The following is a 16,364-nucleotide window of genomic DNA, read 5'->3' as shown; positions in this document are numbered from 1 at the left end:
CGTTTGTGATCTGTTGACTGCAGTTCAATGGAGTTATCAATGGCTTTGATTGTGACTATTGTTTAGGGAGCCCGTTGTTACACGGTGGGTAATCTCCTAATAAATGTCTGTTGAGTAGATGGAGCTCAAACACATGATTAAGATGCAGGAAGGTTTAACAAAAGTTTCACTTTTGTTTTTAAGCGGCTGAAGATGCATTTATTTTCTTCTTCTTTTTCGACCGGCGTTTTAAGAAACTGCATGAGGAGGGGAAAAACCCGACAGGCTGGTAACGTTTTACAGTTTGATTGCTGCTAGACTTCTTGCAGTTTTCAGATAAGCTTTCTTTGCAAGTAAAGTGGAATAAAAAAAGACCGTCCCATCTGGGATTAACGCGAGTTTCAGCAAGCAGGAGCTGATTGTTCTCCATTCATAAAGTTGCGGTTTAAGTGCTGCAATATTGTGAAAACCCGAATGTGTCTTTCTCTCATCTTGCAACTACGTCAATAGTTGTTTTATAGCTACTTTTCCAGTGTGGCAGATGGAACCTGAGCCGTTTGTAGCTCTATATACTTCATGAAGTGTGTTTCTCAATATGGAATTTTCAGTCAAATTAGGTCGATTTAACTTAACTGTTTTGTTGCATCTCTTTACCAATGAAATAGTATTCTGTGATTTTACTTCTCAAATTGCAATGCATTTGATGTTATATACATATTTAAAGGACTCGATTCAACATGGATAATGCAGGCTGGGTGCTTTACCTGCGTTACTTTGACAGCAGCTCGTCGGAGAAGGGCTCAGCAGAGCTCCTCTCCTCGGTAATTGATCAGGCATTTCTTTTGTTCGGCATTGATCCCGCCTCCATTCACTTCTCTTACTGCAAGCAGCTAACTTTTTTTCGTCCTGTTTGAGTGGAAAAATCTACTGTTTTCTTATAACTCGGACCATAAGGAGCTTAACACGCCCTTCTATGGAGTGTGCTAAACCATTGGAGTTATACTAGGCCAGCACAAAAAGTTGTGCAAGACATAGTCACATTTAAATACTTGCATTTGTCTTGTCCTTAAGAAAGAAAACTGAAATATGGGATGATTACATATAATTATGTTAACAACATGTCTTAATTTCCATGTCTTCCTGTCCCTGTCTTGCCATCATATTATATTTATCTGCACGCTGGAGTGAGTTCCCTGCTCATCTATCTCTCATCTTCCTTTAAAATGAATCAGGGTCAGTGGGCTGCGGGCCATATTTCTTTTCTTTTCTTTGTCTAGCCCAGATGTGTAACGTGGTTGTACCCATGATAGGTCTGCTGAGGTTATATATCACCAGGGGCCCACAGTTCACTCCTGGGGTCTATAATGAGCTGGAGAAGAGAAAATAAACCTCATGGCCCTCCAGTTCAGTTGGACTCTGGTTGGTTTTCAGTTTAATGAAGTTAGGACATGCTTGTAAAACTATATAATCTATGCATGGGGTTGGCAAATCCCAAATAATCTGATTTAGAAAGCCAGACTCCATAATGAACAATCATGGGAGTAGTTTAACTTTCTGCCTTTACATGGATGAGTCTGTTTCTGTTTTCTCCGCTCATACGTGTGATGGAGAGAGAACATTTTGAGTTGATTGATCATCTTTACCTCACCACTTTCTCTCTGGCTCCCTCTAGGCACAAAGATACAATGTATGGCTGTGATTCCCAACCTTTTTGGGCTTCTGAACCTTGAAATTGAAGCAATGTTTCTCAATGACCACTTGACACAGTTTGCATATGTGACATGAAAGGGATGGTCCCCTCTTTCTTCTATTAAGCATTCTTCAGAGGCATAATGTTTTTTTCAATTAATAATAGCTTCTTTGAGTTTATAATGACAGTAAAATCATTTTGGATATGCTATCTTTGACACTGGACATGTCTCTCTAACAAGTTAATGTATAGTATTTGGTGTCGTTGGAGTGATACAACTTATGAGACTGCTTTGAAGTGCAGTGTAGTGAAAACAGATTGCTGGAAACCAACTTTAAGTATCTCTTTGATTTCCACGAATGCTCTTCTTTATTCCCCCGCACACACTCATATGTTTTCTCTTTTGTCAATATAAGCACCAAATACTGTATGTCACAAACAGAAAAAGGCAAATCAGTGGATTTGCAACCCATTTCACAAGAGAATTCTATGTGTCTTTTTCACAAATTTCTAAGGATAAAACAATGTGTGTGAATGAGTTTAGCTGTATCTCAAGATTACAATTGATTTGCTCTGTTAGATATATGACTCATAACCAATGTTCCCTCTAATTTTTTTTTTTTTTTTTTTTTTCAGCACTGAGCAAAACAATTTTTTTCTGAGCGCACATTTCAGCACTGTGAGCAATTTGCAACTACGCGACCTGCCGAAAATGACCACAATTCAAAGAGATGACAGCAAATGCATCAATATGTATACAAGGTTGATATTTATTCAACATCCTTTATAATGGCTGGACATTGGGAACATTTTAATGATGGTATTTTACCAGTCAGTTTAGTTGAACTTCAATAAGGGGAGGTTATGACTGGTTCACTGGTTATGACTGATAATGATATGTATAAAAAAATAAAAGTATCAAAGGTGTTGAGTCATTTTTCAGCAGGTACAACATTTAAGTAGAACTTCATTGAAAGAAAAATGCTAATGCAGTGCTTAACAATAATTATAGGCCTATTCAATTGACATAGTGTCATTTTTCCTCAAGGTAGCCTATATAAACAATTTAATAACTTCATATTCTTCATATTTAAATATGTCTGAAAGTTTCATCCTACCTGTGTCAGTTTGGACTATTTCATCTAGCCACTCATGTTTGAACGTTAGACAGACCTTTTTCTGGGGCACCTGCTCTGCCTTTCTTTTCGCCATGGTAGCCAATAACTGCTGGAGCAGGGCCCGCCAAGAGGAGCCTAAAGAGTAAGCGCTAACACGTTCGAAACACGTGTTGCAAATTGAGAGTGCATGAAAACTCTTTTTCCAAGTAAACAGAGAAGGTGGAATAGTTAGCTCGCTAAAAGTTGAATTGATAAGCTAAGAGGAATGACTAAAGAGGTGAAACAATTAGCCAGCCGTGACTAAAATCAATGAATACATTGCTGAATTGTCCAACCTTTCCAAACCACTCCAAGCAATGCAATCCAAAACATCCTAAATACAGATGACTCAATTGGAACAATATCCACTTAAATATCATTAACAGTTACTAAACAACAGCTACTAAGTAACTAAATAACATCCACCTCATGATTTATCCAAATGTTAAGCTTTTTAATTGAAATATGAGTAATGGTGCTGATAAAGGAGCGCATGAGCTCACCTGACTGGGATGTTGTGACACAAAGAGGTTTGGGAATCACTGTGTCAGATGAGCTGAACCAATTTCACCCTCAGTGTAAGTCTGATAAGTACCTCTGTATTTCAAAGTGTTTCTTAGCTTTCATCTTCTTTCTTTCCCTTCGTAGCCCCTACTCTGGAGTGCACACCAGGACTTTTGATCTGGATCCAGGTCTAGATCCCTCTGCTCAGCCTGGGTCCATACAGTGAGTCCGTAAGATTGAGAGGTGATACGGAGATACGCCATTTGGTGGAATAGCCAGACCGACAAATGGGAGCAGGGAAGCTGGCCCAGGTGCTGCTGGGATGGGCGGCATTCCATGTGGCTTGTGGTGATACCGCAAATGGACCGTACCAAGCCAGCCGCTTCACCGGGACTGTGGACCAGAGAGAGGTGCAGCGGGTTCGACGCCGTGGCCAGGAGACATTGAGAGGGTAGGGATGACAATCCGTGTGTGTGTGTGTGTGTCACCGACAAGAAATGAGCAGCTTAATTCCGTTTGCTATTGGTTTCATTCACATTATACGGTACAAGCATGTATTTGAAGAGTGGTGAAAAGAGTGCATGAAGTTTGATTTTGCATACACAAATTGTAAATTTGTAGCTGTATCTGGAGAAGGTTTTAAACACAAATGGCTCTCCCCTCTCACTTTCCAGGCAGCTCTCTTTCAACTGCTGAGCTCTCTGGGCTAAGGCCAAGCTCGCCTTATACCAAATTATGCTGCTGAATACTACCACATTGTTTTCTCAAAAACAGCACATGTTTGACCTGAACAGGCTGCTTTCCATCCTGAAATTTCCCAGTGTATTTACAGCAAATTGACATTTTCATGGGAAAGGGAGGAAAAAGCCGCTTTCTATACATCTCATAAGGGGATGATGAGTGAAATGCATGACCCAAATTCCACTGAGTGTTTTAGGTAAACTGGAGAAAGTAGTTCAGGATTGCAGCGAGGAGATTGCTGGCCCCGGTGTTTTAGGGTGAGGCAGGAAAATCATGTGTGTGTGGGCGGGTACATGTGAACATACATGTGCGTGTTTTTAAAGGTGTTGTTCATTTGATTGTCTGTAAGTGGGGAGTATCCAGTGAAATGAGCTACGGGGATCACCCCCCACCTCCTCCTCCGCCTCCCTCTGTCCCTTCTCTCTCCTACAGACCAGCCCTTTCACTTTGTTCCCTAAACACCATGAATCTGGGAGTGGGACGTATGTCTGTGCAGCAAAAAGAGTTTTCACTGTATATTTCGCCACTTCTCCAAAAACAAAGGATGTTTTGTTGGGGCCCGTGTTCAGTGTCTGCATCAGTTATTCCAATCAGACTCCCATCTGTCCCAGCTTATGGTTCCCCCGGTGCCAAGCCACAGGAAATGAGGTTTTCGTATCACCCGAGGGGGGTATGAAAAGGGGCATTTGTTTCACTGCTGTAGGTGACAAAGCAGCAGAGAGAATAACAAAGGGCAGAAAAAGTATGAAAGAAAGAGAGCGCGTGAGGAAATGAGGGATGAGATGAGGAAGAAATTGGCAGCGATTGTGAGAGAGATAGAAATATATAACTAGGGAATTATATTCAGTTGTGGCTTATTAATAGTGCAGGGCTCACATTGAGTCCTAGAACTGGTGTTTTCTCTAAAAACATATTCTGTGACAGCCCTAGCTACTAAAAGAAATAGATTTGTCTGCCTTGTCACTCATGTTGGATAATATGGAAGGAACTTGTCCATGTTAAATAAAGGAAATTGTCCCTCCATTTAATTTAAAGGAGATGTTTCATACCAAAGCCAGCGTGGCGGTCCTTTGACATTTCTAGTCCATTGAACTGTTTACTGTCACCAGTACAGAGCTGTTCTGTCTGACCCAGTGTTCCTTGAGCTACAAATGAGGTCATTGGCATTGAACCCAAAACAATAAATATATGATCTGACTGAACAATAATTCACATTCACAGTTTGTGATCAGCCAAAGGAGAGAGGAAACCAGGAGGCCTTGCACAATAGCATCACGTTGTGTGTGATTTCATGAGAACATGTAACAGAAGCCTGCAGACTTTTTCCATTACATTGTTAAGTTCTGGAAGCACTGTTAGGAACAAAATGCTCATGTAGTGGTCGTAGGTGATGAGAAGATTACACAACATCTGGGAAACTGAAATCTGAAAATATCTGTTTGCATGCTGGGATCAGGGCCAGTATGAGCACCCCCCAAAGCAGTTATTTGACAAAATGTTGACATCTTTGTGATTATTTTTATTGCATTTCTAGGCGTTGCCTGGTAAATGTCACTTGGGCCATTCAGAAACTTTGAAGCACCTCCCATGTTCTGTGGCAGGCGGGCCAAAGCAAATAGATCTAAAGTGTTACATTTACTGTCAGTTTCAGTTTGAGTGTCGTTGGCTCAGAACTGGGATCGGGTAAAATTAGACATCGGCACATGTTACACATGTTTAATCTAACCTAAGGATGGGGTGAAGAAATCACACAATGCTTTGTGTAGCGCCGGACAAATGTTTCCTACACAGGAGTTGTTGAATTTGACTTCAACTCATTCACCCCATCAAGCTATAACTCAAGCTTGTGTCTTACTATAATAGTGCTTTCATGTGAGAGCTGCAACAATCACAGTGGACTGTCAGTAACTCAGTATAGGTTTCACAGGTTCTCTGTGTGGGAGAAAGAGGGAGGTTAGGTTAATGATGGTCATTACGTTGGCCTTGTGCTCGGGTGCCGTGTTTATTTACTGGCTAGAGCTCCAAATCCCCTGGTCTGTCTCTGGTAGTGCTGGGTCTGATGCCGACTGACTCTGATTTATTGGCTCCCACCGCACACTGCAGCCTGGTATCGGTCCACTCAAGGGCGGTATCTGATCAGAGCTGGCTGGCCGGCTGGGCTGCGTTCCTCGATGGCCGATCGACCGTCTGGTTGGTAGAACGAAAGAAGGAAAGCGAGAGGAAGAGACAGAAAGTTTTTGATTTTGATTTCTTTTTCTCTCTTTCAAATGGCTTACTAATAAAAAGAGTTATTTTTGTAAAGTTTAATAAGAACTCTTTGTATGTTAGTGTTGAAGAATCCAGCCAAGCTCTCTTTTTGCAACCCCCCATCTTATTAACCTAGACCAGTTTGGCCCCGCTTTACCCAGATCTGCTGAAGAGAGACGCCTTGGATGCTGGCTAACTTGGCAGACAGTCAGCCGCAAAGCAGAGAATTACTTTCAGCCTCTCAATTCCATTCCAGTTTAATGCCAATACCACCCCAATGGCCTGGACGGGGTCCTGTGCTTGCAGTCGGCCTTGGCGTATGCCTAATTTCTGAGAGAATAGATGTCAAACTTTAGGACAAACTTTACCTCAGACATATGAGTATCGGAGGAAGGAAAAAAAGAGACTCCCAAAAAAACTTGAGAAGAATTTATAAGTGGGATGAGTGAACAATTGCCAGTTTCCTTTTCTGTTTTTTTGTACATCACATTCCCTTTTTGGTTTTTATGTGTCTGCCTTTTATGCTTACTGTATGTGCAGACTAAGACTGAGCTTTAAAGAAAGGATTATCTGGGAGAGCTGATTGCCACGTGGTCGGTTAATAAAGTGGTTTCTACTAAAGTCTGACTGTATGAAAAGATTCAGCCATTAGTTTACTGACCACATTTGACAGCCACACAAATAAAAAAACGACATTTTGCATTTGCATGAGCTTATTTATGCGCAGAGCTGTATTTGATTTACAATGACTTCTTCTAAACAACACGTGATTATAAGAAACAGCACAATAAACATACATCCTCTGAGGTTTGTGTGGTTGACCACAGTTTACGTTGTTGTGCCGTACAACTGTATCTCCTGCTGTCTGTCAGCCAGAAGGGTCATCACAACACAGATACAGTATTTAGTGATTCACTGGTTTTGTTAAGTGTTCTGTCTCTGTTTGTTACACTGCCATCAACCTCTCACTCATTCTGTCTTTATCTTTGTTTCTCAAGTCAATTACATTTCAATTAATCAATATAAGATTATATTGCCAAGATTAGTCAGTATTTCTGTCTGTTTCTCTTGTTGCTCTCCCTCTGTCCTCCTAGCAGAGGTGGAACGTACTTTTTATTTTTTTAGGAGTACTTGGAGTACTACACAGATTTTTGATCTACTCACGTTTTACTTCATGCCCTTTTCCAACATTTATTTTATGGGCGTACAGTTGCTCTGCAGATTGGGATTATACAATACTTTTTACCTTTGATGCTTTTGTACATTTTGTTTTGAGTAAATCTCCCACCACTGATTGATATCCATTTGCCTTATCACCATCTGGGTACTTCTGTATTCACTGCATTTAAACATCACTGCTTTAAACATCCCCTCTCCCAAATCTGATATGCGTACAACAGGCCCAGGTGTTGCTGGAGGCAGCAATACGTAAAAGTTTTCCTGAAGAGGGTCAAATACCAAGCAGATTATCTTTGACCTTTGACCAGTACACTGACACACACATACATGGACACAGACACCTGCCCTGGAGCCCTAGCAAGTGTGAACTTCTGCTCTGGGTCTTCATAAAAACAGACCGTCAGTAGTCATTTAACATGCCTGCCCAGTGCTGCCCTTCCTTGTAGGTCAGTGCTGTGAACTGCTTTGACCTTTGACCGGCTGGATTCTTGCATGGCAAGAGGACCCTCGGGCTACAGCTGCATACCATGTTGATTTTGCTCTTTCTAATTGTATAACTCATACAAAACCCCTCAAAGAAACAACAGTAGATAATTAATCGGAGTTTAGAATAACTTTTATTTTCATAATCAAATTATCTGCCGTTTATTTTCACGTTAGAAGATCAATAGTTTAAAGAATATAGTGACTATTATAATTCCCCAGAGGCCATCATGACTTAATTAATATTGCTTGTTTTATCTCACTAATATACCAACATCTAAAGATATTTAGTTTACTATGTTATGTATAACAAAGAAAAGCAGAAAAGTCTCGCATTTAAAAATCTTAAATCAGAGATTAGTTGCCACAATTAATTAATATATGACTGAAACTATTAATCATCGACATTGTTTCTTTTTGATTCATTTTCAACAGTTAGATTAAACGACTTGTCGTTTCCACTCTGAAAACAAATCTAATCTGGCTAAAGTATCCTTTTTGCTTTCATTGTTTATATTTCCTCTTGGATAAGGTGGCAGCCATTTTCCTTTTATTACTATTAATGGCTGTTAATGAGCGATTCACGGGCCGGGAGGCAACTTCAAAGGTAGCGACATGGCCACAGAAGAGTTAATCTACTTTAGATTGAGCCTTGAGAACAGCAGGACATTTCAATATTGAGCAAAACCCCCGAGGATTAAACTCCTTTTTTATGGTCTTTCATTCTGTTTTACTTCAGTTCATCCTCTAAAAGCCTCCTCTCAGTGATAGGAGACCAGGCATTGACCTGGAGGAGAGAGAGCGAGAGAGCGAGGGAGGGAGAAAGAATAACAAACGAGAGCACCTCAGGGTCAAACCTCTATAATCCTTCATATATTGACATCCCCGTGGTCCGTAACAGTGGAAAATCTTCAGCGCTTTGTGGAGAAATAGATCAGGGAAGACGTTGGCTTCTCTGCTCATTAAGTGTTGGAATGCTGATGTCTCGCTCCATGCATTTCTGAAGCTTTTTTCTTTTCGGAGCTCAGTTTGGTTTTTGTGCCTGTCCCAGAAATTCAACCCCCGCCAAGGGTCTGGCCTCTTCTTGCTTATGCTGCTCTCGCCTTCGTTTCCATATCTCTGTTTTCCGCTCCCCTCTCCTCCTCCTGCTTCCTCCTCTTCTCAATATAAACTTGTTTTGCTTTCCCTCCCACTGATCCCGTTCCTTTCCCACCGTCCCGGGCCTCCACCATAGCCACCTCACTTCCTTCACATTTCTCTTGGAAAACCGTTTCAGTTTCTGTGAATCCTCGTCTTTTCTCCTCTTCCTGTCTTATTTTGCCGTTGCGTCTTTGTCTGACCACTACTTCTTCATACGTAAATACCTCTCGTCTGCTTGCCCACCTGGTTGTCTGTCCCTCTGCCTCCCTGTGCCATCTGGTAATATGGTTGGAGGTGTTCTCTGCTCTATCCATGAGAGAGTCTAACCCCAGCTGTCATCTCCCTGGTGACGGCCCCGGGGTTACTACGGATACCGTCTGGTAAAGAGGAGAGGAAGGTCATCGGCACCGCGCAGGAGGAACTTGAGAAGCTCGTCAGAGCCAACACGTTAGCTGCGATCCTCTAATCTAATGGTTGGACTTCATAGAGTTCAGTTCAGCCGTATTACTCAACTTTGCAAAGTCTGAAAAGAACAACTGATGATGTCATCAGTGTTATCTTGAGTGAGGCTTGAGACGTCAAATGCCAGACGTTAGACAACCTGAATGAGCACATGGCGTTTGAAAGATGAGGACAGTGAACAGACAAGGAATGTCTATGGTAATGACAGAGGCCATTGAGTTGCATCATGGGAAATGTCACACAAAGAATATCTCTTTAATAATATCTGTCTCAGCTTTATGGAAGGAAGTGCAGCACAAACTCCCTGGTGTGTCTAATAATACATGGTCTTACAGTACTAATCCTCGTCATCCTAAAAACAAAATGGGTACTCTACTTTAAACAGTCATACATTATGTCCTTCAGGCAGAACCTGCCTGGACTCAAGAGATCCCAAATGACTTTACCATGAGCTTCAGGATCAGGCTTTATCCCAATTTACCAAGTTGTGGTCCCTCAATTCTTGGTCCTGCAAACATCTAACCACCAACACAGATGACCGCATACATACCCGTCATTATACGCTTTGAAAGGTCACTAAGGATATCATTAGTACCACCACTTAGTTGGAATCCCTTCAGCTTGTTAAACAGCTTTATGCAGCGTCTCTTTGGGTGTTTCACTTGAGTGCACACACTGACGCACACACACTTTCTTATAGGATTTTGGTTTTGGGATTGATGCATGTTGGGACTTTTACTCCGTTTCTAAATACACTGAGTTAAAAGTAGCTGGTAATTATTCACGGAAGATAAAAAACTGGAGTGTTCTTTGCATTAGTTTGTAAGGCGGCTGACAGACCGTAGTTCCACTGCATGTTTATGTGTGTGTTTGTGCGAGTGTGAGCAGAGGCCAGTCATCTCTAGATGTGGTTTAACCATCTCCTCAGAGGAAATCTTTGTGGCTAACCTGTCAGGCTGATCAAGTGCTCTATAAGCTGTGATGACTCTTGCATCTGTCAGACAGGGTCAAAGTTCACGGCAGGCTCTCCACCAGTAAGAATTTGAACCGAGTAAAAGGGGCGGGCAGCATTGTGAAACAGCACTGGACTTTTGCCAAAGAACGGGACAGCCAGGAATTGAAATTCGGAGAAAGGAGGACTTTATACATCCTGTACTTCCAAGTTTAAATTCAGCCTTGAATGGAAACAAAATGTTGCCCCTCATGTTTTAGGCCCCTCACATTTCCTTTCCCTCTTCCCCTCCCTGGAAATACCTCCATCCATCACTCGAGGAGGCTTTTTATCGAAGTTTGTTTTGTTTACTCTAAAAGCCTAGTCCATGCAAGTCTTGAGCAGCTCAGAAAATAATGCATGTGTGTATTTGTTAAGAGGTTTTTCTAAAGTTTGGGAGGTCTGGGTGAGTAGTGAGTTTGTTTGGTTTTTCTTTTTTGTCTCTGTCAGGCCCAATGTGTGTGGATCTCGCTTCCATTCATACTGCTGTCCGGGCTGGAAGACGCTGCCAGGAGGGAACCAGTGTATTGTCCGTAAGTTCCTCTATCTGTAAATCGTCCTTGTGGAGAAGATGGCAAATACAGTAGACATGGGATAGTTCTGTTTGTGTCATTGCGTATAGCAGAAGACATGACATGAGTGAATCAATTGAATTTCCTGTCTTCTCCTCTTTCTCCTCTTCCTCTCTCCAGCAATTTGCAGAAATTCGTGTGGCGATGGCTTCTGTTCCAGACCAAATATGTGTACCTGTTCCAATGGGCAGCTCTCTCCCAGCTGTGGAGCGGGAGGAGGAGGTCAGTAACAGCGCCGCTCATCACACACATACAAACCCCATCATCGGTGGGTACCACCAACTCTCCAAGAGCTAAAGCAATGAGTTGATTACACGATTAGTTGAACGACAGCAGCTATTTTTAGAGACTTGATTCATCGTTTATGTAATCAAGTAAACAGTGCTGTTTTTCGGTGTCTTATGTTTTGGAGTGTTTGCGGGACAAAACAAGACACTTGATGATGTTAGAGATGCTTGGGAAATGCGCTGATTGACTTCCTGGTGGAGCCTTAGATTAGTAGATCAATACCACTCTCATATCTGTCCATTGAATATGAGGCTGAGCTGCAGCAGATACCCAATGTTAGCCTTGTACAATTCAGACCGATAATACAAAACTAAGGACTGGAGCCAACTGAAGCAGGAGACTTTTGCAGTGGCTTTTCTTCAACTGTGTTCCCAGATTGAAGCTTCTCACTGGAGAGAGTTTTGTTTATGGATCCATTTATCTGATTACTTACTGTACACAAGGATTGTCAGAATAATCCAGTAGATATTTGTTGTAATGGAAAGTATATACATATAATCTTATTCTTCTACTGACCTTACGCCTTACTTTACATCATGATCCTGCTAAGTGGCCCAAAATACTGATGAAATGATATTGGATGCTACACTGAACAATTTCAGTTCCTACTCATCCATTTGCTCAGCTTTTCCAAATGTTCAAAACCTTCTCTCCGAGGAGCCAGAATAGTATTGTAGCCAACGCAATATTAGTGTATAGAGTCCCGGGCCTGCTCTGCAGCCTGCAGGTCACAGGGTTTGTCAGGATTAAAGTAGAGAGTCTGGCTGCCCAGCTCAGTCTGCTGGGCTTAGTTACAGACCACTCAGGATATGTGTGTGTGTGTGTGTGTGTGTGTGTGTGTGTGTGTGTGTGTGTGTGTGTGTGTGTGTGTGTGTGTGTGTGTGTGTATGTGTGTGTGTGTGTAGCGAGGTGTTTTACTGCGCATGCAGACTGTGTGAAATCACGTTTGTCTTAGCGAGATTAGTGCAGTGTGTGCAGGGTTTAGATATGAAGTTAATATGTGCCGGATATGCAGAAAACATTGTCGTTAAGCACCACTTTGGGAGCATGCGAAGTATGTGTCAATGTGTGTATCAAGTAGCGTGCAATATGTTCAGCTTTGCTGCTTTAGTCGGCTCGTCAGCCCCTGCCAGACCCTTTACACATGCTCACATTCCATGAAGGCCGCTAACTCGCGCAGCTGCACACACTGTCAGATACACAGACACTCACACTCTTGTACTAATGAGACAGACAAAAAAAACTTAACAGTGAGCATCGGATGGCTGTGACCCAGATGTGTAAAACAGGATCTGGTCCAGCCATAAGTAAGGACGACCCTTAGAGGAAGGGCACTGAGGGTGGGGTGGAGGAAAATCAGCCTCTGACCTGAATGCAGGAAACTCACAGATCTCCTGCAGAGTCAGGGCTTTGGCAAGAGCTATGAAGTCATGTTCCTTCGGGGCAGGAATGGGAATAGAAAGTGAAGTGATACGTTAGAGTGAGAGCTTAGCAGAGCTGGACCGATCCGATCGTCATTCTCTGGGGTTCTCAGCTTTCCCCGGCAGGGATTTATGGGGCCTTTTCAACAGGTTTACAGGCAGTGGAGAGGCAGAGAAGGAGGCTGAGATACTGTATGATCGGAATATTCGGAGACAGCTTTATCGTTCTATGATTAGTATATATGGGAAATGTGTTTTACTGCACCGTTAAGAGTGTCACTGCGAAAAATCTTACTGTGGCCTCTCTGGCAGCTTTCATGAAGGTCATAGGTCAAACAGCTTTATGGCCTGAAATAAACATGCAACCATCAGTGACCCCAAGTAACCGAGGAGGTTGCCTTCATTTATAAAAGTTAGCTCTCTTCTTCAAGCGGAAGCCATAATTCTAGTAAACTATTAAAAGTCATTTTATCACTGTTCTGCATGTAACTACTCCCGAACTCTACTGAACCTCAATCTTGGTTATATTTGGTTGAGGTGTTTCCAATTGGCTAATATTAAATCATAAAGTTTTGTTTTAATTCTCACAGAGCAGTACTCTTGTCTGCCTATATGTTCTGACTCCAAATACAGCTTTTGGACGGAGTCCACCATTTAACAGGACAATTCAGTGCAGTAGGAAGCAAATGGCAGTTCTATCAAGATCCGTTTGGAAATGCCAATTTCCTCTGCCTTAATTATACAGTCTGATTCTATAGCACCCTGGTTGGCTGAGTTATAGATAACATCTTTGTGTCTCACATCTTGCCTGTGGAATACAGAGGTTCAAATAAATCAGCAACACATTTGTGCTCTTCTGCATGTAATTCAGGTGTATGCAATTATTGTTTTGTCTCGTTTTTGTTTTTTTATCTTTGCTTTTTGCCAATGTACAATATTAGTTTGTGTTTCTGTGAATAGCCTGGCAGACCTTTCTAGATTTTCATTAATTTCTAGAAATAGGAACGTAAAAAAGCTTTCTAACTGCACTGATAATCTGGAGTTACATGTCAGCTCCCAGACAATGAAGGTTCACGCTGCAAGTCACCCTGACAGTTTTGGGCAGAGCAGCTGTGCTGAAGATCGTGCTGGATCATCTTTATAACCTTGTCCTCCCATAACCATAATTATGAAATCATTACCACGAACGTACTTGCCCTAATGCTGAGAAACAGCTGTCTCCATACTGACAGGCTTCCATTGGCTATTGACTGAGGACCAGTGAGTCCTGGGAATGCAGAAAGGCTTTTTTAATTAGAAGCCATGCCACTACTTCAACATAGTCCATCTTGACTGCAAAGTAATGCTTCATCCTGAGGTCAGTAAGCAAATAAATGGGTCTAATATACCCAGAAAATTGATGATGTGTGTGAGGTATAGAGTTAACTAAGTTGGAGGGCTGTGAGTTTCCGAGAATGGAAAGAAATATTCGTGTGACTCCCAACCTGCTTTGACAGCATCTCATGCACCTCATCCATGCCCAAACTGAGGCTGACTTGTCACTGATCCCTGGGGTGTGTGTAAACCACGACAAAACACAGCTATAAAGCTCCTCAGTTTTCCATCAGACACACACAAATGTACCCGCACGCACACACACGTGAAACACACAAGCCTGGACTTCCTGTGTTTCGCAGCCTCTCGTAAAAAACACCCAGATGTGAGCAGCTCACCGGCGACACTACCAAAGTACAGAGGTGCATTGTGGTGCCGCAAAGCAGCACCCAACTCCTTTTGCTCAACGTCTGGAAGACACACACACACATACATATGCACATCCCCCTACCCTATTGCTCTACACGTGTAGCTTTCCAGGCACGGGTCATTGGAGCAAATCATCTGTCTCCACCTGTGGGGGATGAAGTGCCATGAGGAGGGGGAACGAGAGGCGAGGTTCAGCAGTGAGATCATCTCCCTGTCTCCAAATGTGCTTGTTTGCCTCCTCCTCCTCCTTCTCTCGTCTAGTTCCCGTTGCAGAAAAAACACACGTCATCCGGCGCACAAAGTACCTCCAAAGTCTTTCCAGCACCTGTCCCATCAGCCTCTGCTTCTGTGGGCAGAGAGTTCATTGCTCTTCTTCTTGAACAATTAAGAAACACTATTTGTGAGGCGGGGGAACTTGTTTGAAAAATGTAAGAGTCTATCCAAGCTGTCCTCAGCTTTGGAGGTTTTCTCTACAGTTTGTTCCAAGGAAAGAAGAACTGAAATCCCTCACTGCAATCATCATTCACGTTTCACATCACCGCTCCTATTGTTGGCCTTGAAAGAAGTAAAAGTGTCATTAGAGTGTACAGCGTTAAACTCGTGTGCTCTCTTGGTCTCAGGAGGAAGACCTGACCCATCTCCTGTGAGAGTGAATAAGAATAAGGATGAGGAAGAGAGAGACAGCATACTTGTCCACTAACTGATAAGCCCATCCTGCCCCAGAGTCCTAAAGTATTTGCTTTAATTTATCACCATATGTAGCCATGAGACACAATCCAGACAAAAAGATGTTTCGGCCAAATCTGTACGTCGAGTCTGCCAAGTGTTGCACATGAGAAAGTTCAGTGGAATTCCTTCCAGACTTGAGATGCATTTCAGTGAATTACACCTCTGCCTCACATTTACTGAAACTACAGAGGATCCACGTCCAAGATTCGTGCTATTGTGCTTTGACTCATGTAACTGAAGTCTGAAAGGTGTAATCTGCCAGTAAGGCAGGTATGAGTGATCACAAAGAACAGCTACCAAAGAGTATATTCACTCATCCTGACTCACACAAGTCGTATTTAGTGTGTTTGGGTACAGTCAGAATAAGTGGGTGGATTATAGTGGCTGAAGTACCTCCTGTTTGGCAAGTGTGCAAACTGGGAAAGTCTCATTAGACAACCTCAGCAACGAGAAAGCTCAGTCATTTCCCTTCTGCTGCATGCCAGACATTTTAAAGAGAGAAAGATACATAAACAGACAGATGGGAGAGAAAGAGAGGAAATTAATGTTGAACTTGCGATTAAGATATAGACAGAAGGGCATGAAGGACACTGAGGGAATAGTGGAGTAAGGAAGAAAAAGGAAGGCACAGGGAGACTAAACTACAATAAAATATTCTCTTGAGTCAGGATGAAAGAAAAAAGGATGCAAGGACACATTAAATGAATACAGTTCTTTAGCATCCATAACTGTAGATGTCTTCTCCCCGCTTTTGTGTACTAAAAAGCTGGCTCAGCAGAAAGCTGCCTGTCTGCCAGAAAGATCAATTAGTTTCCTTTATGAAAGCTGCTGCTCCGTGTTTGAGTCGTATCGGCCCTCTCACAGTCTGTGAGAGGGCCAGCCAGGAGTCTCCCGCTTCACATCATAGTACCTGTCCCACCTCAGCACGGCATTCCTGGTTTGTTTACCCACTATTCCAAGTTACTCCCTTTCTTTCTCTTAAATCCGCTCCCCTGCGCATCCTGTTTGGATTTTGTTTGTTTGTTTACCATCGTACCA

General features: G+C 42.4%; 1 protein-coding gene across 3 annotated transcripts in view; it reads left to right on the top strand.

Moving 5' to 3' along the window:
- Nucleotides 1-3,617: 3,617 nt before the first annotated feature.
- Nucleotides 3,618-16,364, top strand: part of fbn2b (fibrillin 2b) — a gene marked incomplete at its 5' end in the record, with an annotated part of 54,329 nt that continues 41,582 nt past the window's right edge. For all 3 annotated transcript variants that reach the window (XM_079221383.1, XM_079221382.1, XM_079221381.1), the window contains 3 exons: nucleotides 3,618-3,781; nucleotides 11,024-11,106; nucleotides 11,266-11,367. In XM_079221383.1, the coding sequence (XP_079077509.1) occupies nucleotides 3,618-3,781; nucleotides 11,024-11,106; nucleotides 11,266-11,367 (349 nt within the window). The remainder of the gene's footprint in view (nucleotides 3,782-11,023; nucleotides 11,107-11,265; nucleotides 11,368-16,364) is intronic.

This window comes from Taurulus bubalis (genome assembly GCF_910589615.1).
Source record: "Taurulus bubalis genome assembly, chromosome: 7".
NCBI classification, from domain to species: domain Eukaryota; kingdom Metazoa; phylum Chordata; class Actinopteri; order Perciformes; family Cottidae; genus Taurulus; species Taurulus bubalis.
Note: the sequence above shows the minus strand (reverse complement) of the source record. Positions and strands in the feature narration are given on the sequence as shown.